We start from the raw sequence: 23,866 nt of genomic DNA, 5'->3' as shown, positions 1-23,866 counted from the left end.
AATGAAGTTCTTGGTGCAAATGAAAAATGTGTCTTTTTACTTAAAAACTGAAGGAACGTTTTGGCCAATCCAATACATCTCTAGCCCTCAAAAACCATCTTGCAGGGGGCCTGATTCCTCTAGCTCAAAGCTACAGTAATCAAGACAGTATGGTAGTGGCACAAAAACAGAAATATAGACCAATGGAACAGGAGAGAAAGCCCAGAGATAAACCCACGTACATATGGTCACCTTATCTTTGATAAAGGAGGCAAGAATATACAATGGAGAAAAGACAGTCTCTTCAATAAGTGGTGCTGGGAAAACTGGACAGCTACATGTAAAAGGATGAAATTAGAACACTTCCTAACACCATACACAAAAATAAACTCAAAATGGATTAAAGACCTAAATGTAAGGCGAGACTCTATAAAACTCTTAGAGGAAAACTATGACATAAATCACAGCAAGATCCTTTTTAACCCACCTCCTAGAGAAATGGAAATAAAAACAGAAATAAACAAAGGGACCTAATGAAATGTAAAAGCTTTTGCACAGCAAAGGAAACCATAAACAAGATGAAAAGACAACCCTCAGAATGGAAGAAAATATTTGCAAATGAAGCAACTGACAAAGGATTAATCTCCCAAATATACAAGCAGCTCATGCAGCTCAATATCAAAAAAACAAACAACCCAATACCAAAATGGGCAGAAGACCTAAACAGACATTTCTCCAAACAAGATATACAGATTGCCAACAAACACATGAAAGGATGCTCAACATCACTATCATTAGAGAAAAGCAAATCAAAACTACAGTGGGGTATCACCTCACACTGGTCAGAATGGCCATCATCAAAAAATCTACAAACAATAAATGCTGGAGAGGGTGTGGAGAAAAGGGAACCCTCTTGCACTGCTGGTGGGAATGTCAATTGATGCAGCCACTATGGAGAACAGTATGGAGATTCCTTAAAAAACTACAAATAGAACTATCATACGACCCAGCAATCCCACTACTGGGCATATACCCTGAGAAAACCATAATTCCAAAAGGAGTCATGTACCACAATGTTCATTGCAGCTCTATTTACAATAGCCAGGACATGGAAGTAACCTCAGTGTCCATCAGCAGATGAATGGATAAAGAAGATGTGGCACATGTATACAATGGAATATTACAGCCATAAAAAGAAACGAAATTGAGTTAGTTGTAGTGAGGTGGATGGAGATAGAGACTGTCACACAGAGTGAAGTAAGTCAGAAAGAGAAAAACAAATACTGTATGCTAACACATATATATGGAATCTTAAAAAAAAAAAAAAGGTTCTGAAGAACCTAGGGGCAGGACAGGAATAAAGATGCAGACGTAGAGAACAGACTTGAGGACACAGGGAGAGGGAAGGGTAAGCTGGGACAAAGTGAGAGAGTGTCATGGACATATATACACTACCAAATGTAAAATAAATAAAATAGATAGCTCGTGGGAAGCAGCCACATAGCACAGGGAGATCAGCTCGGTGCTTTTTGCCCACCTAGAGGGGTGGGATAGGGAGGGTGGGAGGGAGACGCAAGAGGGAGGGGATATGGAGATATACGTATACGTATAGACGATTCACTTTGTGATAGAGCAGAAACCATTGTAAAGCAATTATACTCCAATAAAGATATTAAAAAACAAAAAACCAAAAAACCATCTTGCAATTCCACATTATCAGTCATAACGGAAAGCAAGTGTGAGGGTTTATGTGTTGCATATGCATGTATATGTATGTGTGTGTATCTATGCACATACAAACACATTATGTGTGCGTGTGTATGCGCACCTAAAACCTCAATCCGCTGCTGCTCGCTAGCTAATCCATCCTGCTGGGGGTGGGCTGGAGTGCCATCTCTGGACAGGAAAGACTACACACTGCTTGGCCAACCTCACAGTCCAGATGATCTCTGGGTCGCCAGCAGTTCCCTAATGAGTACTCACCCATTCTTTGCTTGGGCCTCTCCTGCTTTCCTTTCAGACTTTGTGTTCAAATTACCTGTCCTTGACACTGGTCACCCAAAGATGGCTAATAAATATGGTATTCCCTCCCTATGGAATCATATGTTCTTTTCCAAAAATAAAGCCACATTCAAGGAAGATTAGAGAAAAGAGAAGGAAAGGGAAGTGGGACGTGGCACGGGGTTGTTCAAGATGTGGAGAAAGAGGTCCTCTACCTGCAGAGCCAGTCGCACGACCCCGGAGGTATAGGTCAGCATGCTGTGCAAAATATCCAGCAGGGAAAATAGCAGGGCGGCTGCCATCTCGTTGTTGTTTTTATTGTCCACATCCAAGCACAGTGTGGCAGTTTCAGTGAACAGGTTACAGACATGATGGACCAGTCCTGGGGGTAAAATAGGAGAAGGGTAAAACATTCATCATAAAATATAAAAATAACGTGTCACGTAAACCCAGCAGAGCAGGCATACATAGTCTACGTTGCATAAACTCTAAACAGTCCTTCAACTGTATTTGTACCAGGTACACTTGGGAAAGGTTTCTAAAATGCAGGTTCCCAGGCCACACGCCCAGAGAGTCTGCTCAGGAGCCTGGAATGAGGCCTAGGAATATACTTGTTAAAAAGCTCCCCCGCTGATTTTGATGGAAGGGTTCCCCAAATTACACTCTGAGAAACACTATACTACATGGACAGGCTTCCAGGGATGGAAGACTCCCTGACACTGCACAGTGCTGTAAGCAAACATCCTGTCCCCAGGTTCTGTTTAAAGGTACAGTTCTTCATGGGGTGGCTCAGAGACCACAAGTGAACTGGGGAGCTATCAAGGATGGAAAAGTCATTGGGTCACCTCCAGAGGCTAAAGAAATGAAGTGATTTTTTTCACATGCATTCCAAAGTGTACGATAATGATTTTAAGCAATGTGAAATTGAGAAATTGCCAGGTCTGTGTCTGCAAACTTCATATTCACACTGTGGCTGGCCTTCATCAACTTGCACTTTTTTTTTTTTTTTTTTGTGGTACGTGGGCCTCTCACGGCTGTGGCCTCTCCTGTTGCGGAGCACAGGCTCCAGACGCGCAGGCTCAGCAGCCATGGCTCACGGGCCCAGCCGCTCCGCGGCATGTGGGATCCTCCCGGACCGGGGCACGAACACGTGTCCCCTGCATCGGCAGGCGGACTCTCAACCACTGCGCCACCAGGGAAGCCCTCAACTTTCACTTTGATGTAGTTTGTTATGACCAATACATTTAAGTTGGCATTTTTATTATTATTGTAACACAGCATTACATTTTGAATTCCCAAAATGATTCAGATGTAAACGTGGTGAAAAGACAACATGAAATGTTATAAACCGAAACGGTAAGGGCGTCCTTCAGTATCAACAGATCTCAATGTTCTAGAAAAAAGTGAATCTTCGACTATAAATATTTCACACGAGCAGATGGGGAATAAAACATGGTAAGGAAGGAGGACGTGTTGTAAGCTGGACCTGCCATCCACTTATTTATTGGCCCTGCAATCCACTGGTCGCTAGTTCTCAGGACAATCGGATGGAAACTCTGCCAGGCACAGCCATCCGACCTTTGGTACCTTTCCCAGACACTGCACACGGTCATTTTCAGTAAACCAATCTAGTGTTCCTAGACAAGTGCAAAGTAATTAGACTACAAAAGCAATTAATTTTATCACTAAAGGCAGAGAGAAACCAAAATTACAGAGCATCATTCAAAGTTGTAATCCTTGCGGCAAAAACCGGTATAAGCCGCAAAGCTGAAAATAAACACACTTGAAGGGAAAGTTGAATGAATTATTAGCAAAATTTCTCTATCAAGTGACAAGGTTTCATAGCATAAACCATCGATGACACATAGTAAAGAAAAGCAATTATTAGGACACATGCATTACACCGACAGGCGTTCTCTTCTGAGTTAGCATGCGTCACTCAAGTGCACTCTATGAATCGGCACTTGGCGTCTGTGAGCTGCAGGTAGGGTAGAAGGGCTTTAAAACGTAGTATGTGGTAAACATATGCTGCAAGAGAGATGTTCTCTTTTGGGGAGTTCATGATTACTTTGTGACACATCATGCTGATGGTCAGAGGTGCAAGGGACCCAGCTATGTGAACAGCGGTCCTTCAGAAGGAGGAGGTGGACCCCTGGATACCCATCTACATGCTGCTTGATTCAGACGAAACAGCTGATGAACAACTGTGCTCTTCCTGATCTTTATTCAGTTTTCAAGCAAGGAGCACAAACAATGAATGCGATCGAATCCACGCTGGGCTGGCAAGCCTTTCCAGCCTGTGAAAAAACAGGCAACGAACACCAAGCTCTGACATTACACTTGGAAGTCACCTGCTGTCAGGGAAGGTGCTCATATGAGATTAGAAATGAAGTGTGACCTAAATATTTTTTCATAACAGTGAAAATGCCAGCGAAGTCCATTAATACGATGTTACATGGCCTAGCTCAGCCATATAGTCACTGCTCTTCATAGACAGAACTTTCACTTCAGATGAAAATGCAAGTTTTTCTTATTTAAACGTTTTATTATGAAAACAAAGAAAGTCATGAGAAATTTCAGTAAAATGAATCCCTATCACCCTCTTTCATAATTATCAATAGTTTGCCAATATTGTTTAATTATCCCCATCTCCTTTTTTTTAGTATTTTAAAGCAAATTCTAGATATCATCGTATTTCTCCTGTAACTGCTTCTGTAAGTCTCACAAATACCTTTTTTTAAAAAACATAACCACAACGTCATTACCACCTAATATAACTAACCCTCTTCTTAACATACTCAATATATCATCTGCGTTCAAAACTCAACTGTCACAAAAAAACTGTCTTTTTTTTACAGTTCATCTGTTTGACTCAAGATACAAAGCAGGTCCACACATTCCATTTGGCCACAGATCTTAAGTCTCCTTCAACCTCTAACAGTCCTCTTCCCCACCTGCAATTTTTCAGGCCATTTATTTGTTGGAGAAATGAGAATACTTTTCCTGCAGATACTCTTGTTGGGTTGTTCTTATATCCCTGCATTTCCTGTAAACTGGTAATTAGACCTAGAGACTCAATTTAATTCAGGTTTGATTATTTTGGCAAGAATACTTGGAGCTGGCTACTGTGTATATCCTGTCGCATTATATCTGGAAGGATATACGGTCTGGTTGGTCTACCCTTAATGATGTTGAAATTGACCCATGGGTTCACGGGTTGTTAGCCTAACTCATCCAGTATAAACTTCCACATCAAACGTTATCTACTAATGACCAATGTCCAGTTGTATTATTTCTTTAGACATGGCAATACGGAATTTCCAAATTCTGTCATTCCTTGTATATTTTTTCATCTGCTTTTCTTCCATAAAGAACCTTCATTTATCAATTTATTTTGCTATCCTAAAATATGGTTTGTAAAGGAAAGGCAAGGTACATGCTTGATAAATGTTTCTTTGTTATCATTCACCAGCTTTCACAACAATGATTTTGGAGTGTTTGCAAGTCCAAATGGGACTGAGGTAGGGGGGTGGGGGAAGCTAGAAATTACCAAGGTTACTGATCAGTTCACTTTGGAGCATCAATGTGAATATAATAGATTTTTAAATAACATATTTTACGGATTTTAGTTGATTTCAATCACTATTATTTTTATGCTAAACTTGTTCCATCTTTGGCCACTAAGAGCCCCTTGAAAGTGACCTACCTTCTACTAAGATAATATGTCTCAAGCTCATCTTATGAATTCCTGCCTAAGACTGTGCATTAGCTACCTCTCGAAGGAGTCCCGGTTTCTTTTAATGAGACTGGTATTTAGAGACCATGGTCTCAGCATTAGAAGCACTCATTGCTACTGGGTCACTGATTCAGTGGACAGAGATGAGAAGTATACATCTTCTAGACAGAAAAAAAATAATGAGTTCATGCAGATATTTCCAATTCCACACTCCAGAAATGGAACCTCATCTCTAAGCAGCAAGGGAAAAAAGACAAATAACATACAAGGGAACTCGCATAAGGTTAACAGCTGATTTCTCAGCAGAAACTCTACAAGCCAGAAGGGAATGACATGACATATTTAAAGTGATGAAAGGGAAGAACCTACAACCAAGATTACTCTACTCAGCAAGGATCTCATTCAGATTCAATGGAGAAATCAAAAGCTTTACAGACAAGCAAAAGCTAAGAGAATTCAGCACCACCAAACCAGCTCTACAACAAATGCTAAAGGAACTTCTCTAAGTGGGAAACACAAGAGAAGAAAAAGACCTACAAAAACAAACCCATAACAATTAAGAAAATGGTCATAGGAACATACATATCAATAATTACCTTAAACGTCAATGGATTAAATGCTCCAACCAAAAGACACAGACTCACTGAATAGATATAAAAACAAGACCCATATATATGCTGTCTACAAGAGACCCACTTCAGACTGAGGGACACACACAGACTGAAAGTGAGGGGATGGAAAAAGATATTCAATGCAAATGGAAATCAAAAGAAAGCTGGAGTACCAATACTCATATCAGACAAAATAGACTTTAAAATAAAGACTATTGCAAGAGACAGAGAAGGACACTACATAATGATCAAGGGATCAATCCAAGAAGAAGATGTAACAATTATATATGCTCCCAACATAGGAGCACCTCAATACATAAGGCAACTGCTAACAGCTCTAAAAGAGGAAATCGACAGTAACACAATAATAATGGGGGGACTTTTAACATCTCACTTACACCCACGGACAGACCATCCAAAGCGAAAATAACTAAGGAAACACAAGCTTTAAATGACACAATAGACCAGATAGATTTAGTTGATATTTATGGGACATTCCATCCAAAAACACCAGATTACACTTTCTTCTCAAGTGCGCACAGAACATTCTCCAAGACAGATCACATCTTGGGTCACAAATCAAGCCTTGGTAAATTTAAGAAAATTAAAATCATATCAAGTACCTTTTCTGACCACAACACTATGAGATTAGAAATCAATTACAGGGAAAAAAACATAAAAAACACAAACATATGGAGGCTAAACAATACGTTACTAAATAACCAAGAGATCACTGAAGAAATCAAAGAGGAAATCAAAAACTACCTAGAGACAAATGACAATGAAAACATGATGATCCAAAACCTATGGGATGAAGCAAAAGCAGTTCTAAGAGGGAAGTTTATAGCTATACAAGCCTACTTAAAGAAACAAGAAAAATCTCAAATAAACAATCTAACCTTACACCTAAAGGAACTAGAGAAAGAAGAACAAACAAAATCCAAAGTTAGCAGAAGGAAAGAAATCATAAAGATCAGAGCAGAAATAAATGAAATAGAAACAAAGAAAACAATAACAAAGATCAGTAAAACTAAAAGCTGGTTCTTTGAGAAGATAAACAAAATTGATAAACCATTAGCCAGACTCATCAAGAAAAAGAGGGAGAGGACTCAAACCAATAAAATTAGAAACGAAAAAGGAGAAGTTAAAACAGACACCACAGAAATACAAAAGCATCCTATGAGACTACTACAAGCAACTCTATGCCAATAAAATGGACAACCTGGAAGAAATGGACAAATTCTTAGAAAGGAATAACCTTCCAAGACTGAACCAGGAAGACACAGAAAATATGAACAGACCAATTACAAGTAATGAAATTGAAACTGTGATTAAAAGTATTCCAACAAACAAAAGTCCAGGACCAGATGGCTTCACAGGTGAATCCTAACAAACATTTAGAGAAGAGCTAACACCTATTCTTCTCAAAGACTTAACAAAAAATTGCAGAGGAAGGAACACTCCCAAATTCATTCTACGAAGCCACCATCACCCTGATACCAAAACCAGACAAAGATACTACAAAAAAAGAAAATTACAGAACAATATCACTCATGATTATGGATGCAAAAATCCTCAACAAAATACTAGGAAAGAGATCAAGTGAGATTTATCCCTTGTATCCCAGGGATACAAGGATTCTTCAACATAAGCAAATCAATGTGATATACCATATTAACAAACTGAAGAAGAAAAACCATATGATCATCTCAATACATGCAGAAAAAGCTTTTGACAAAATTCAACACCCATTTAGGATAAAAACTCTCCAGAAAGTGGGCATACAGGGAACTTACCTCAACATAATAAAGGCCATACACGACAAACCCACAGCAAACATCATTCTCAGTGGTGAAAAACTGAAAGCATTTCCTCTAAGATCAGGAACAGAAAAGGCTGCCCACTCTCACCACTATTATTCAACATAGTTTTGGAAGTGTTAGCCAAAGCAATCAGAGAAGAAAAAGAAATAAAAGGAATACAAATTGGAAAAGAAGAAGTAATACTGTCACTGTTTGCAAATGACATGATATAATACATAAAGAACCCCAAAGATGCCACCAGAAAACTACTAGAGCTAATCAATGAAGTGGTAAAGTTGCAGGATACAAAATTAATGCACAGAAATCTTTTGTATTCCTATACACCAATGATGAAAAATTTGAAAGAGAAATTAAGGAAACACTCCTATTTACCACTGCAACGAAAAGAATAAAATACCTAGGAATAAACCTACCTAGGGAGACAGAAGATCTGTATGCAGAAAACTATAAGACACTGAGGAAAGAAATTAAAGATGATACAAAGAGATGGAGAGATATACCATGTTCTTGGATGGAAAGAATCAATACTGTGAAAATGACTATACTACCCAAAGCAATCTACAGATTTAATGCAATCCCTATCAAATTACCAATGGCATGTTTTACGGAAGTAGAACAAAAAATCTTAAAATTTGTATGGAGACAAAAAAGATCCCGAATAGTCAAAGCAGTCTTGAGGGAAAATAATGGAGCTGGAGGAATCAGACTCCCTGACTTCAGATCACACTACAAAGCTACAGTAATCAAGACAGTATGGTAGTGGCACAAAACCAGAAATATAGATCAATGGAAAAGGATAGAAAGCCCAGAGATAAACCCACATGCCTATGGTCAACTAATCTATGACAAAGGAGGCAAGGATATACAATGGAGAAAAGACAGTCTCTTCAATAAGTGGTGCTGGGAAAACTGGACAGCTACATGTAAAAGAATGAAATTAAAACACTCCCTAACACCATATACAAAAATAAACTCAAAATGGATTAGAGACCTAAATGTAAGGCCAGACACTATAAAACTCTTAGAGGAAAACATAGGAAGAACACTCTTTGACATAAATCACAGCAAGATCTTTTTTGATCCACCTCCTGGAGTAACGGAAATAAAAACAAAAATTAACAAATGGGACCTACTGAAACTTCAAAGCTTTTGCAAAGCAAAGGAAACTACAAACAAGACGAAAAGACAACGCTCAGAATGGGATAAAATATTTGCAAACGAATCAATGGACAAAGGATTAATCTCCAAAATGTAGAAAAAGCTCATGCAGCTCAATATTAAAAAAACAAACAACCCAATCCAAAAATGGGCAGAAGACCTAAGTAGACATTTCTCCAGAGAATATATACAGATTGCCAACAAACACATGAAAAGATGCTCAACATCACTAATCATTAGAGAAATGCAAATCAAAACTACAGTGTGGTATCACCTCATACCAGTTACAATGGGCATCATCAGAAAATCTACAAACAACAAATGCTGGAGAGGGTGTGGAGAAAGGGGAACCCTCTTGCACTGTTGATTGGAATGTAAATTGATACAGCCACTATGGAGAACAGTATGGAGGTTCCTTAAAAAACTAAAAATAGAATTACCATATGACCCAGCAATTCCACTACTGGGCATATACCCTGAGAAAACCATAATTCAAAAAGACACATGCACCCCAATGTTCACTGCAGCACTATTTACAATAGCCAGGACACGGAAGCAACCTAAATGCCCATCGACAGATGAATGGATAAAGAAGATGTGGTACATATATACAATGGAATATTACTCAGCCATAAAAAGGAACAAAATTGGCTCATTTGTAGAGACGTGGATGGATCTAGAGACTGTCATACAGATGAAGTAGGTCAGAAAGAGAAAAACAAATATCGTATATTAACGCATATATGTGGAACCTAGAAAATGGTACAGATGAACTGGTTTGTAGGGCAGAAATTGAGATACAGATGCAGAGAACAAATGTATGGACACCAAGGGGGGAAAGTGGTGGGGGGCGGTGGTGGGATGAATTGGGAGATTGGGATTGACATGTATACACTAATATGTATAAAATGGATGACTAATAAGAACCTGCTGTATAAAAAATATAAAATAAAATTCAAAAACAAAACAAAGCCTTCAAAAAGGAACACAATTTAGATCTTTATTAAAAAGGCAATGTATTTTCCATGTTTTACTTAAATTATATTGCATTAGTCATTTGCAATCATAGTCTATATGGAATTTTCCTTTGGGGGTTTTCATGTTTGGGTTTTAGGAAACGACCCCCAATATATGGCTAATCTCTGAATAAATATTTTAACATTCCTAAATAAATAAATAAAATAAAAATTAAAAAATAATTCAGATTTTGGCCACAGAAGTGACACTTGGCAACTGACAGTTTCTCTTAGCAAACTATCATGGGATAAATGGAATAAATGCGACATGGATGGTGTCAACTGACAGATGATGTGGGTTTTAAAACTCTCTTTCATGTATGTTGAACTGACCTTAAGTAAGCAATAATTGGAATAACTGAAGTCCAAATATCATGTGTATCACAAGTAGCCATATTTAGCCACTTGCGCTGTCATGACAATGACAATCAGAGAGAGTGGTGGCATTATAAAGTTCCAGGGACACCGGTGATAAAAAAAAAGGGGAACTTATATCCAGAATACGTAAATGATTCCTAAACTCAATAATAAAAACCCAAAATACCCAATGTTTAAAATGGATAATAGACTTGAACACTTAGTTTACAAAAGATATGTCAGTAAGCACATGAAAAGTGTTCAACATCATTAGTCATCAGGAAACTCCAAATTTACAAGGAGGTACCACCACACACAAACAGGAATAATTATAATGAAAAAACTGACAACACCAAATGTTGGTGAGGATGTAGAATGACCAGAACTTCCATATACTGCTGATGGGAAACAGATGGCATTTTTTTATAAATTTAAATACATATGTACTACATTTCCTAGCAATTCCACTCTTAGGGATTTATCCAAGTAAAATGAAAACGTATGTCCACAGAAAGACTCATTAGACCTGTGTTCAAAATAGCCCCAAATCGGAAATAGCCCAGGTGTCCATCAACAGGAGAACAGATAAACAAACTGAGATATATTCATACAATGGAGTACCACTCAGCAACAAAAAGGAATGAACCACTAAATCCCATAATAACATGGCTGAATCTCAAAAACAGGGCTGAAAGAAAGACACCGGGAACAAAAAGAGGGTATATAAACTCAGCTGTATGAATACATTTAAAGAAAACTCGTCTATGTTGATTGAAACAGAATAGTAGCCGCTTCTGAGGGAGGGGCAGAACAGAACTTTCTAGGGTAACAGAAACGTTCTATACTTTAACGAGGTGTTGGTTACAGGAAGGTATGCATTTTTCAAAAATGACTGAACTGTATATATAACATTTGTCCCTTTCACCGTATATAAACCATACCTAAATTTTAAAAGAAAATCAGTTGGGATAGACTGAGAGAGGTCGGAGGAAGTTAAGTGAAGCAGGAAGTGTGGTCTCTGCTGGGATGAGAGCAGCATTTACTGAGCACCTGCTTTGTGCCTGGCACTGGACTTTTACTTGGCTTTTTACATTTGATATCTCACCTGAATTCTCTAACAGCTCCAGGGGACAGATGCTAATATCTCCACTTTCTAGATGTGAAAACGAAAACTCGGGGGATTTAAGTAACCAGTTCAAGGTCACAGAGTAAGCAGGAGTCACAAAGTGATCTGAACCTGCATATAACTCCAAGGTCCATTTCTGTCAATACCACGGAGCCTCTGGGAGCAACCAGTGGGGAACTGAGACCAGAAGGTCAATGAGGAAACCTCTGCAGTTATGCCATGAACAAGTGCTGGTGAGGTGGGAAGCAAGGAGGGGGCAGAAACATCCCTCAGCAAGTGTGATTTGTGACTTCCTGGCAACAGTGAGGTGTGGCCAAAAAGCCTCAGTAAGAGACAGGAGAACTAGACCCTCACTGGAGGAAATGGGCAAGCGAGTTTCCCAGGAACTATAATGTACGTTAGTTTTCAAGACACACTGGGTTTGAGATAACATCCAAAAGCCAAGGCCCAAAGGCTGCTGGAGATAAAGGCCTAGAAACCAGCTAACAGTCAGATCGGAAAAAGGTGGGAGACGACTGGAGAAAGTGGAAAAGTTCCCGAGGACGGGCAAGACAGAGGCCCAGAGTTAAAGACTGAAAGATGAGTAGGTCCCAGACAGGGGAGGAATTTACAGGGGAGATGGAGGCAAAGGTGCCAACATAACAGAGAAAGAGCCATAATAACATAATGCCACAGACATCAACAAATGACCAGAATCAAACAGAAAAAGGGCGTCAAGGGTACCTAGTTGACACAGTTCAAAGCCTGAGAAAAGTTCACCGATTGGGTCACTTCCAGGTTACTGATGACTGTTGTTGGTAAAATCTGTTAGGTCCTGTGCCCTGAAGTCAGACTTCAAGTTGCCAGACCTTCCTTGTTACATTTTCCCACATACCATGTAGGTTTTGACATATTTGCTTCCATGCTGTCCAGAATTTCCCCATAGAGAGAGTTAGGAAATAGAGTTTCTTGGAAGGCAGGAGAGCGTGGACTGGCATTTGCATAAAGCTGACCACATCAGTTGTCCACATCCTCTGTGGGAGCAAAGAAGGCAGCCTGTTGGTCCCCTCACCTCACCCTATGGAACTTGAGGATTAGACTGTTCAAATAGGCAAAGCTCTGTGAATGAGCTAACACATGATGCATTTTACTAAAGTGAAGGCATAAATCTAAGGAGGTGGCGAAGGGGAGGAAAGGAAGTTAACATTCCCTATTTCTGTACTTTCACTCTCCCCAGTCAAGAGAAAGACACTCCACCTCCCAAGAGACTGAATGAAGTTCCAGGATACTGCGACGCTGTGTTCTCCAGAGTGAAAACTTTCCAAGGGATTCACCTGTCAGCAGGCACGTGTATATGGCTCTTTTCTACCTTCCCCTGCCCCTAAGAAGGCTAACGACAATACAGCAGAGGCAGAGGCCTGAGCCCCTGGGAAGGGCCCAGCCATTTCTTTTGTTGCTGTCTTGGGAGGGGGTTTCTGCTCCTCTTCCCTCAACCAGACCCAGTCTGAGATACACTAGCCACCTGTGGCTAAGGTCAGCTCTGCTCCAGACCCTCAGGGCAAATGCACAGCCCCTTGCTATGTCCCCTGGCCCTCCCCTCGGGCTAGCTGGCTTGCATCTGTGTGCAAGGAAGAGAAGGCTCTCCTGCAGGAGGGTGTTGAGATCCAAGAGTGAAGTTCCAACGCCGAGGCAAATACACAGGAATAGTAACACCCAACTCTGTTTCTAGGCCAGCAGATGGACCTAGTATAGGAAGTGGGGCTAAGGGCGGTCCTCTATGGAGACCAGTATAATGAAAAGGGTTTCTGTGCATTGCTTGCCTGTCATCTCCCTTAGAGATGCTGTACAAAGACATTTGGGATAGCGTCCTAGTACTTCCCAGTCCTCTGGCCATAATGCCATCTTAGTACTCCATCCCAGCATCTCTAAAAGAAATCAAAATTCATTAAGTCATAGAACGCAAGAACTATTTTACATGAATCATAACCAACTCTTCAAAAAAAATCCAAGAATTATTCTGTGTTAATTATAAGCAAATCTCTAAAGGGGTCATCCCCATAAGTTATTTTCAAGCGTTTCATATTCCAGAAATATTAATGTGCATGAGCTGTTCCCAGCTTTGGTCACTGTGTCCTTATTATAACACTACTTTCTCAAAATCTGTTGGAGCAGAGAACTAATATAAGAGTACACTTTGAAATTCCAAGCTTTTGAAAGTACTTTCCATTTCTATCATTAATGATTTGAAAACAACACTCTAAATCCAAGCATAAGCTCCCCAGATAGAGGCTCCCTTGCAGATAATTCTACTTTTACATCATACAAACATGTGGTCATTTCCACTAGGGTTCATTAGAGTCAACCTAAACAGACAATCCGGAAGAGGAGTATAAAAGCATCTGTGCAACTCGATGTGGGGAAATGGTTTTGTTTTTCCCAAAATGATCAATGCTTAACCACCAAAACCACCAAAGTCACATCACATCAGCTGAGTTAAACGTCTCCTTTTAAATAGAACAACATGGAGGGTGAAAGGGGCAATGCTGTCCTGGATACACTGAAGGGTAAACGGAGGCATCTGTGAACGGCATGGGTCCTGAGCTGTAGCATCCCAGCAACCATTCCTGGCCAAAATTAAGGAGCTGACACACACACACACAGAAATGACCCCAAACGAAAACACGTCTAAACATCTCTGAGGTTAAGAATTACTGAACCATCTTAGTGTCAGTCTTTGCCTCTGTTTTTCCAGCCCGTTTATCTGTGTCCAACCTGCCTGCACAGGCTGGCATAGGTGCTTCCTAAGAGGCCCTGGGTGTCCACACAGTGCCCGGTCCCAGCCCAACCCCTCACCCCAGCCTTCATCCTCCTCCCGCATCTGCTCTCCCAATTCTGTTTTTTTTTTTTTCTTTTTTTTTTTGGCCATGCCGTGTGGCATGCAGGACCTTAGTTCTCTGACCAGGGGTCAAACACGCGCTCCCTGCAGTGGAAGCACGGAGTCTTAACGACTGGACCAGCAGGGAAGTCCCTGCCCTTCCAATTCTGCATGCCTCTGCCCTGGAGCTTTGGTGCCCACTCTCACCTAAAGCCCTCAGCCTCACACCTGTCCCTCCCAAACACCGAGGGCCCATGAGAGTTTGGCTTTCCCCAGTCAGGAGAGGAACACTGAGTAGGTCTTGCTAGATGAGGATGACTAGCCAATTCATAATTCTGTGCTCTGAAATTACTAACTCATTGAACCTGAAACGGAAAGTATGTCATAGGCTGGGACCTCTCAAATATGACAGACACTAATGTTTAAATGACATTTTTCTTCCGAAAACCTGAACGGACTCTGTATTCAGGGCATTCATTCTGAATTACTTTCCTAAGAAAACTTTGTCTATGAGAGTATCTTAAAAACAAACTCACTCCAGCTCCCCTGAGTCTACAACTCTCCCTGGATTCTCCTGTGATTAGCACAGAATCACTTAGTTCCACAGATAAAGAACACTGGACTGAATTATTCCAGGTGTATGATTTATCCTGGCCACCTGTCTCAGGGGCTGCAATGCCCTTTTCTGGTTTAAACAGAGGTCCTGAATTTTAGCAACACATAAACCTATTTCTGTGTGGCCAGAATGAGGCTCTAGTTGCATACCTGAGAGGTAAAAGTTTTGGACAGAATGAACTCAATTATAAAAACCATTGAAAGGAGCAGCTTAACACGTAAAGGATTTATGCACTGAAGATAACGTGAATTTTAATTACTCAGAGACAGCTAAGAGAGCATAGGATTAATTTAAACAAATATGCCTGGAACAATTTTGGAAAGTGAGACTATAAAAAGTAGAAGTGGATACTAATTTCATACCTGAAATTTATAATACAATGTTGTTTATGACTAAGTAAATTTTATTAACTCAAAGGTACAGAAACTTTCCAGTTTTTATCAGGAAATTAATGGGTAAAGAACAATGAATCATACACGTGCAACGCCCAGGAAAGCGCTAGAAGAGAGTGGAGTGGAGGAGCAGGGAAGGAAACCCTCCTGGGAGGGAGGGAGACTCCTCGGCAGCAACACAGCCCGAAGTCCACTCCCCAAAGCCTGGAAGCTTTGTCTAATTCCGTTCCAACTACAATGCAGCACTTGCTGAATTATGAAGGGGCTTCTGTGAGCTGGGCCCTGAGCTAGAGATGTGCCCTTGAGGGCCCAGAAGACCTTCAGTCTTTCCTTCCCCTGCCATCTACCTCCCAGCTGGTGGGTAAACGTTCAGGAGAAAACATGCATCAGTCCCTTAGCCAATGGTTCATTTGCAATATGCAGAGCTCATATGATGTACATTTCATAGTGCCAGACAATGGGGGAAAAAACTCAACAAGTGGCTCCTTCTTTGCAAGGCCCATTAAAAAGATATCCACATGGGAAACATCACAGAATAAAAGGTCAGCTTGGTGCTATCTGTCAGAGACCAATGATCGGTGGGAGGACAGGGGAAGGAGGGACTAAAAGTGGCCTTGGTAGGACATGAGGGTTTGGATAGGCAGGAGGGAGGCGGGGCTCACTAGTTTTGGTCAAGAAACACGAGAAAGATTTCCAGTTGGGATTTGAACATGCCGTAGTCAAGCAATTGTGTGAGGGCTAGAACACAGGGCCTGTGAGAGGGCGGCTTCAGTCAGATTCCCAAGGCAGAAGACCCTAGGTTTTATCCTATAGGCAATGCAAAGTGGCAAAGATTTCTCCCATTGGTTTCTTATTATAAAAGCGATATATACTCATTATGGACAAATTCACATTTTGCATTTTTTTCTTACACTCTGTAAATATTCGAATAATACAGATATATGTATTTGTATATAAAATGTGTGACATAGAGAATTAAAACTCCCCAGACATTCCATTTCCTTAAACATCACGATACATAAGGGCTTGCTATGGATTCTTTCGAGGCATGTGAAATATACATAAACACACGCACACATACATGCATGGAACAGATTCTATGGCTTGCTTTTTTTCACTGAAGAATCTGTCAGAGACATCTTCCCGCACTATATAACGTGCTTACTTGTTCTTTTAAATAACTAGATAGTATCCCATTTTTTAAATAAAATTCCATGATAAAGTTAATCCCAAGAAGGAGAAGCCGGGAAGTTTAGATATCGCCTGGCCGCTGTATGCTCTGCGCGAGGCGACTGTGTCCCCAGCCCTGTTTTCTTCCCCTGGAGTTCCAGAAGCAGGGCAGGGAAGGAGAGAGCCACATCTCTCTGGGGAACACATTTTAACATTTGAAACAGGGGAGTGGCAGTTGTGATGCGTCATCTCAAGGATCAAACAGCAAGGATGCAGGGCTATAGCAAGAAAGAAAAGGAAAGTGATGGACAGAAAAGAGAAACTGGGGGGAGAAGGGCTTCGGGTGTCACATTCGGGTCCCTGGTTCTAGCTGTTTCTGGGGCCCAGGAATGATTCTGCCTCGAGTGCCATCAGACACCCTTGGACTTGCAGACCTTCCACGTTTCAGGTGGCTAGTTTGAGTCAGGTTTCTGATACATGCAGGTAAGAGTCCTAACCAACACAGGAGACTGGGAATTCTTGTTTTTAAGTCCTCTTTTAACTGGATAGATTAGCAGTTCCCCAACTGTCAATTTTCAAGTTACTCAGTCATCTTCAAAAAATCCTTTCTTGACTCCATGCGTTATCTCCGTCCTACTTCCCTTTCTTTCAATCTGCATTTATTTATTTATTTTTATTTTTGTCAGTCTATTGCAGCCCCAGGTCATCTTCCTCTCCCCAGAGGCAACTAGTTTTACTTGATTATTTTTTTATCTCTGTATCACTAAATAACACGCTTGCAGTTTTTTAGCTTTACACATTATCTGATGACTTCCTACCACGCAATAATGAAGATGCAGGGCTTCCCTGGTTGCGCAGTGGTTGAGAATCTGCCTGCCAATGCAGGGGACACGGGTTCGAGCCCTGGTCTGGGAAGATCCCACATGCCACGGAGCAACTGGGCCCGTGAGCCACAACTACTGAGCCTGCGCGTCTGGAGCCTGTGCTCCGCAACAAGAGAGGCCCGCGCACCGCGATGAAGAGTGGCCCCCGCTTGCCACAACTAGAGAAAGCCCTCACACAGAAAACGAAGACCCAACACAGCCATAAATAAATAAATAAATTTTTTAAAAAAATAATGAAGATGCAGCTCTCTTTCCCCACCCCAACTCACATGCACACAATTCCCACACCTCATCCCCAACTATGATTATCTCTTACTTTTAATCAGATTGATGTTCAGTGATTACATTGCTATGACTGTAAACACTATTCCTAAATAAATCATATAGAAAACTATGATTATTTTTCCTTTCCTGGGAAATTTCTTGTTTTCCCTGGAGTTAATAATTTAACTCTTATTTTAATAATTTAAAATTTTGATAATTTAATAATTATTAATGATAAATTATTAATAATTTAATAATTAATTATTAATAATTTCAATTTTAATAATTTGACTCTTATTTTAATGGCATTTTGAGACCATGGTAGTATAAATAATGCCCCCTCTCCCTAAAGGTATCCACATCCTAATCCCTGCAAACTGTGAATATTACCTTATAATGGCAAAAGGGACTATATAAATGTGATTAAGGATCCTGAGAGGGAGAGATTATCCTGGATTATCCAAGTGGGTCGAATGTAATCACAAGGGTTCTTAGAAGAGGGAAGCAGGAGATCGGAGATAGTAGTAGGAAATGTGACGACAGAAGCAAGAGGTTGGAGTGATGCAAGGGAGGGGCCACAAGCCTAGGAATACAGCAGCTTCTAGCAGCTCTTCAACTTGGGTTTTCAAGGCAGGAAAACAGAAACCTCTAGAAGGAACGAAGCCCTGCGAACAGATGCCTTTAGACTTCTGAGCTCCAGAACTGTAAGAGAATACATTTTTTATGTTGTTTTAGGATGCTAAACCTGTCGCTTTGTTAGAAACTAATACAAGGAGGAAACAAAAGCAATTCTTTTGGCTTAGTCTGTCGTCTTTACCAAGAAGTCCTCAGCCACTGTTCCTACTGATGAGACATACTTCTGCGTTTGCATCAGCTCATAGACCAAAGCCTTAGAGAACCCAATCTGATAATGTTAGAGATGTTCTATAGTCATTACCTTGTTCTGTAGGAAAAGCTTATGAATTGGCTCATTTCTGGTTGGCCAAATATGGAGAGGGAGACTATATCATTCAAATTATAGCAGAGAAAGCACAATGGACTGACAGCCTGGAGACACATATCCTGGTCTCAGCCCTACAGAACCTAACAGAGTGACTGTGGTCAACTCTCTCCTTCTTACTGAGCCATAATTTCCTTACTAGAAAATGACGATGAAGGAGCACTGTGTGACACCTGAAGTTTCCTTTAGCTCTGATACTTTGTAATTATAAGTCAGAATGTGGCAAATGAATGTTGTGTTCTTCTAAACCTACTAAAATGCTACATGGAAAATTATTTGCAGACACTTCAATAAAGATTCACAATAACAAACTGTGACTATTAGTAAAATAAATAAATAAATAATAAAATAGCATCAATACTCTAAACTAAAAGCTAGATATTAGAACTAGCCAGAGAAACAGTAATAATAGCAAAAACCTAGATGGCTCTTATCACGTGCCAGGTACTATTCTAAGTGCTTTAACAGATATCTAACAACAACAACAAAAAAATCTCCTTAACAGCTCCATTTCACAGATGATGAAACTGAGGCTGAGAAAGGTTAGATGCCTTTGCCAGGGCCATCTGGCTCCACAGTCTGTGCTATTACACACTATGCAAGATTGCTTTTCTGTAACTGAAATGACTGAAAAAGGAAAAAGAGGAAAATAAAACTATTCAGTCTAATAAGTGAATGCAAAAAAACCCCCAGATTTATTTTAAAAGATGTAATTAGGAAGAGATAAGGATAAGCAAGGTAATGGGGAGGGCTTTACATAGCAAGTTGAATCTCTCCCACTACTAGAGAAATAGAAAGGGCTAAAGAAGAAGTGTAAACAAAAAGAAGGGCTAGAAAACTGCCATGGCACCAAGACACTCTGCCTTGAAAATCAATCTGCTTCATTAAAATCTTATTTTGCGGGCTTCCCTGGTGGCGCAGTGGCTGACAGCCCGCCTACCGATGCAGGGGACACGGGTTCGTGCCCCAGTCCAGGAAGATCCCACATGCCGCGGAGCGGCTGGGCCCGTGAGCCATGGCCGCTGAGCCTGCACGTCCGGAGCCTGTGCTCCGCAACAGGAGAGGCCACAACAGTGAGAGGCCCGCGTACCGCAAAAAAAAAAAAAAGAAAAAAGAAAAAATCTTATTTTGCAAAAGTGATTTTGGCATTTGTACACAGCAGGTCTATTATCCCACAACAGTCTTCCACGTCAGTGACATCTTTCCACATTAGTTAATTAACAGATGCCACTCACAGAATGAGCCTATTCTAGCTGATGGTGCAGGAGACACAAAGCAATATTAGGTATTCCACACCAGTGCTGTCAAGTAAACGACAACAATCAGCAGGGAATGTATATCCTTTTCCATTTTCTGGTGGAGAAAATAAACATTAGGAAGAATTTCTTTTTTTTGCATTTTTAATTTTTTTATTTTTTACTGAAGTATAGTTGATTTATAATGTATTAGTTTCAGGCATACAGCAAAGTGATTAATATATATATATGAATATATATATTCTTTTTCAGATTCTTTTCCCATATAGGTTATTAAAAAACATTGAGTATAGTTCCCTGTGCTATACAGCAGGTCCTTGTTTATTTGTACTTAGCTTTGATGCTTAACAACAGCTGTGCTTGTCTTTATATGAAGCAAAATATCTTTACAATAGTATTCTGCATTCATGCCAAAACCCGGCACTGCCCAGCGATTGCTGCGGACTCTAAATGAAGAAACACTGAATGTCGAGCTTGCAAATGCAGTGTTAGGAAACATCAGCATTGTGGCAGCCATCACCATTCTCCTAGGTCTCCACCTTGAAATTCGGAGCTTAGCATGGATCCTCCCCCATCATTCTTTTCAAACATCTAATTGAATAAATTCATCAAGATTTTTCTAAACAGTTATTGGAATTTGTTCTTCTTAGTGATAGCTATCACTAGATCCTCAACACCTGAACTTCAGTCCAAAAAAAAAAATCCTTGAGCACCTGTCAAGTACAAGGCAGCACTCCTGATGTTTATAGAGGCACAGGCGGAGGGGTCCCTCCCTCTGTGGCTTGGGTAAGTGGCCACAAATCAGGGATGAGGAGACACCAGACAAACACATCTAACCCAAAGCAGAAGATGTCAAATGCCACCGGGAGATACCAATGAAGTGACATGAGATGTGAAACCAGAGAGACTGCAGAGCCGGTCCAGAGGATCAGGGAAGGATTCTCCTGGGGCCATGTCTTCTTTCCGGCTGACTCTCATTACAGCCAGTTGGCCTCAGGGTTCCTTTTCACCTGTCTGGCCAAAATCCTCACAAAGAATTTTATATGTAGCTTTTATATATCGAATTTATGAAAAATCTGAAGTCACATTGGAAATCAATTCAAGCTATAAAGGAACTTGCAAAAAACTCCCTTAAATATTAATGTAAACGATGAAGCTGGCAGAAACAACCATAGAAGAAAATATATGAGGAATACTGGTTAAAAACAGAAAAACGTAATACTCATTCTTTACCTGCTTACACTTGACCTCTTCATGGCTCTTGACACATTTGACCTCCTGGAAATGCTGCCGCCTTCTCGGCTTACAGGATACCCCACACTTCTGGGTTTCCTCCCCATTCACTCCTCAGTTTCCTGAAGCTCTTTTGTCCTTCACACCGCAATCAAGGTGTGTACTTATCTGATGAGTTGTATGTCTTCCCTACTAGACCGTAAATTCTACAAGAGCAGGAAACACATCTATTGGGGCTATTCCTGTCTCACCTAAGCCTAGCACAGTCCCTGGCTCATACTGGGTACTCAACAAACTTGTGTTGAGTAACTGACATTACAACAAGATCGAAGAAGGGCTCAGTTTAGAAATTCATAGCTGATTAATCATTAGAAAAACCATTAATAGAAGACACACTTAACAGTGTGTGGGAATAAACAAATATTACCCAAATGAGAACAAGCAGAGGCTATTCGGAGCTTGCTGTAGCAAAGGAGTCAGCTAGCATCACTTGTGTTTGGCAGAGAGTCAAAGGCAGGCAGGCAGGAGAGAGACAGCTTTATAGTGAAAAGACAGAGAGGCTTCGCAAACACACTGATTGGAGGCTGTTGGCATGGGGAAGCTGGAGGTGGGTTAACTAAGAGCAAGGCACCTTGTCCTTGTCTGGGGGAGCATATTTGACTTTCTGTGGCTGGTCGTGAGTTGGAAGCAGGGGAAAAAATTAAGGAAGCCGGCAGTTACTGACCAAGTCCTGACCGATTTGGGCCAAATGCTACAGAGGTGATGGTCTGGCGTCCTGGAATGGTTGCTGCAGAGGTTGTAAGTCGGAAGTCTATTTTCATATAGGATCTGACCACTGTCCATTTATATAACTGGCCAATCAACAATAGAGGCATATGCATTCAGGGCAGGAACAAGGAGAGGATGCCCACTCTCACAATTTTCATTAAAAATTCTGTTGGAAGACAACAAGGACCCACTGTATATACAGCACAGGGAACTACATTCAATATCTTGTAACAACCTATAATGGAAAAGAATGTAAGAATATATATATGTATATATGATTCAGTTTATACACACACACACACACACACACACACACACACATATATAACAATCATTTTGCTCTTCACCTGAAACTAACACAATGTTGCAAATCAACTATACTTCAGTTAAAAAAATAAAAATTCTGTTGGATAATCTAGCCAAGTCAATAATAATAGTTAACTACTTTCATAGTTAACAGGCTTCTTTAAAAGCCTATGTGGGGAGGGGACTAATGAGATTTGCAACCATTAAAAAAGATGAAGTAGAGCTACATGTACTGATACAGAAACATGTCTACAGCATAGAATATGGAAAACCAAGTTAATAAATAATACATACAGTATAATAGCATATATACTACAGGCATTTAAGAGTAATTTTTTTTATTAAACACTTCCTAGTTTTTCAGCGCAGTGCTGTTTTACACACTTTATCTTTACACACATCTCATCTAATCCTCCATGGCCATCCAGTTATTATTCCCATTAGTTTGCAGACGAGAAAGTGGGGACCTCCCAGAGAATTGTAAGTAAGGTGTAAACCCAGGCAAGCTAACTCCAGACCTGGATTCTTCCTCACTGTCTACTTCTGCTGGGAAAGCTCTACGTACATGGATAACCCAGGTCACCTGGGTTTGCTTTTAACTTCATACACTTCCTCATTATATAAATTTTCATAATGAGTATATGTTGCTTTTATGATTGGAAAAGATACAGATATTTTACATCTTATAAAAAATTGAATTGTAAATTGACAGCACTTTCTTTTTTTTAATCATGATCTGAAACTTACAAATTTGTTAGCAGTGAGTAAGGCTTCTGTTCAGAGTTCAGTTTTAACCTTTGTAACACCAAGTATACTTGTATTCCATTCTGACACTTTCATGAGGTTTGTTCCACCTTGAAGAAAGTTTCAAGTGTCTCAGCTTTGAGGAAGCTTGATACCAAGAAAATAAATACTACTTGGAAGCTTGTGAGACATTTAAGTACTGGCTTTGCTTATCTAATTGGGATGGCTTTGGTACAGGAATTGTGAAAGTCAAGGAGACAGAAAATGGAGCTGAGAAAATGACATACTCTGGTCATCCTTCCTGGAGGTCTCAGAGCAAAAGCAGTCTCATTCCTACTGACACAACATTGTAAATCAACTACACTCCAATAAATTCTTTTTAAAAAGAGAGAGAGAAAAAAACCGAATGTTATGGGGGGAAAAAAAAAAAACAGGACTGCTATCCCATACCCTTCTGCTTTCTCCAAACCTTCGACCCACTTCCCCCCAACCCACCCTCATTTCTGAGTTATTCAATTTCACTTAAGTTTCCTTCCTCTCTCCCTTTCATCTGTTGTTTTCAACTAAGCCAA

The 23,866-nt window shown here is 40.3% G+C and overlaps 1 protein-coding gene across 4 annotated transcripts in view; it reads right to left on the bottom strand.

Annotated features, from left to right (window-relative positions):
* ULK4 (unc-51 like kinase 4) overlaps positions 1-23,866 on the bottom strand; it is a 518,420-nt gene that overhangs the window by 169,680 nt on the left and 324,874 nt on the right. For all 4 annotated transcript variants that reach the window (XM_067753978.1, XM_067753980.1, XM_067753979.1 and 1 more), the window contains one exon: positions 2,196-2,362. In XM_067753978.1, the coding sequence (XP_067610079.1) occupies positions 2,196-2,362 (167 nt within the window). The remainder of the gene's footprint in view (positions 1-2,195; positions 2,363-23,866) is intronic.

The sequence above is a fragment of the Pseudorca crassidens genome, chromosome 10 (genome assembly GCF_039906515.1).
Source record: "Pseudorca crassidens isolate mPseCra1 chromosome 10, mPseCra1.hap1, whole genome shotgun sequence".
In the NCBI taxonomy this organism is placed as follows: Eukaryota; Metazoa; Chordata; class Mammalia; order Artiodactyla; family Delphinidae; genus Pseudorca; species Pseudorca crassidens.
Note: the sequence above shows the minus strand (reverse complement) of the source record. Positions and strands in the feature narration are given on the sequence as shown.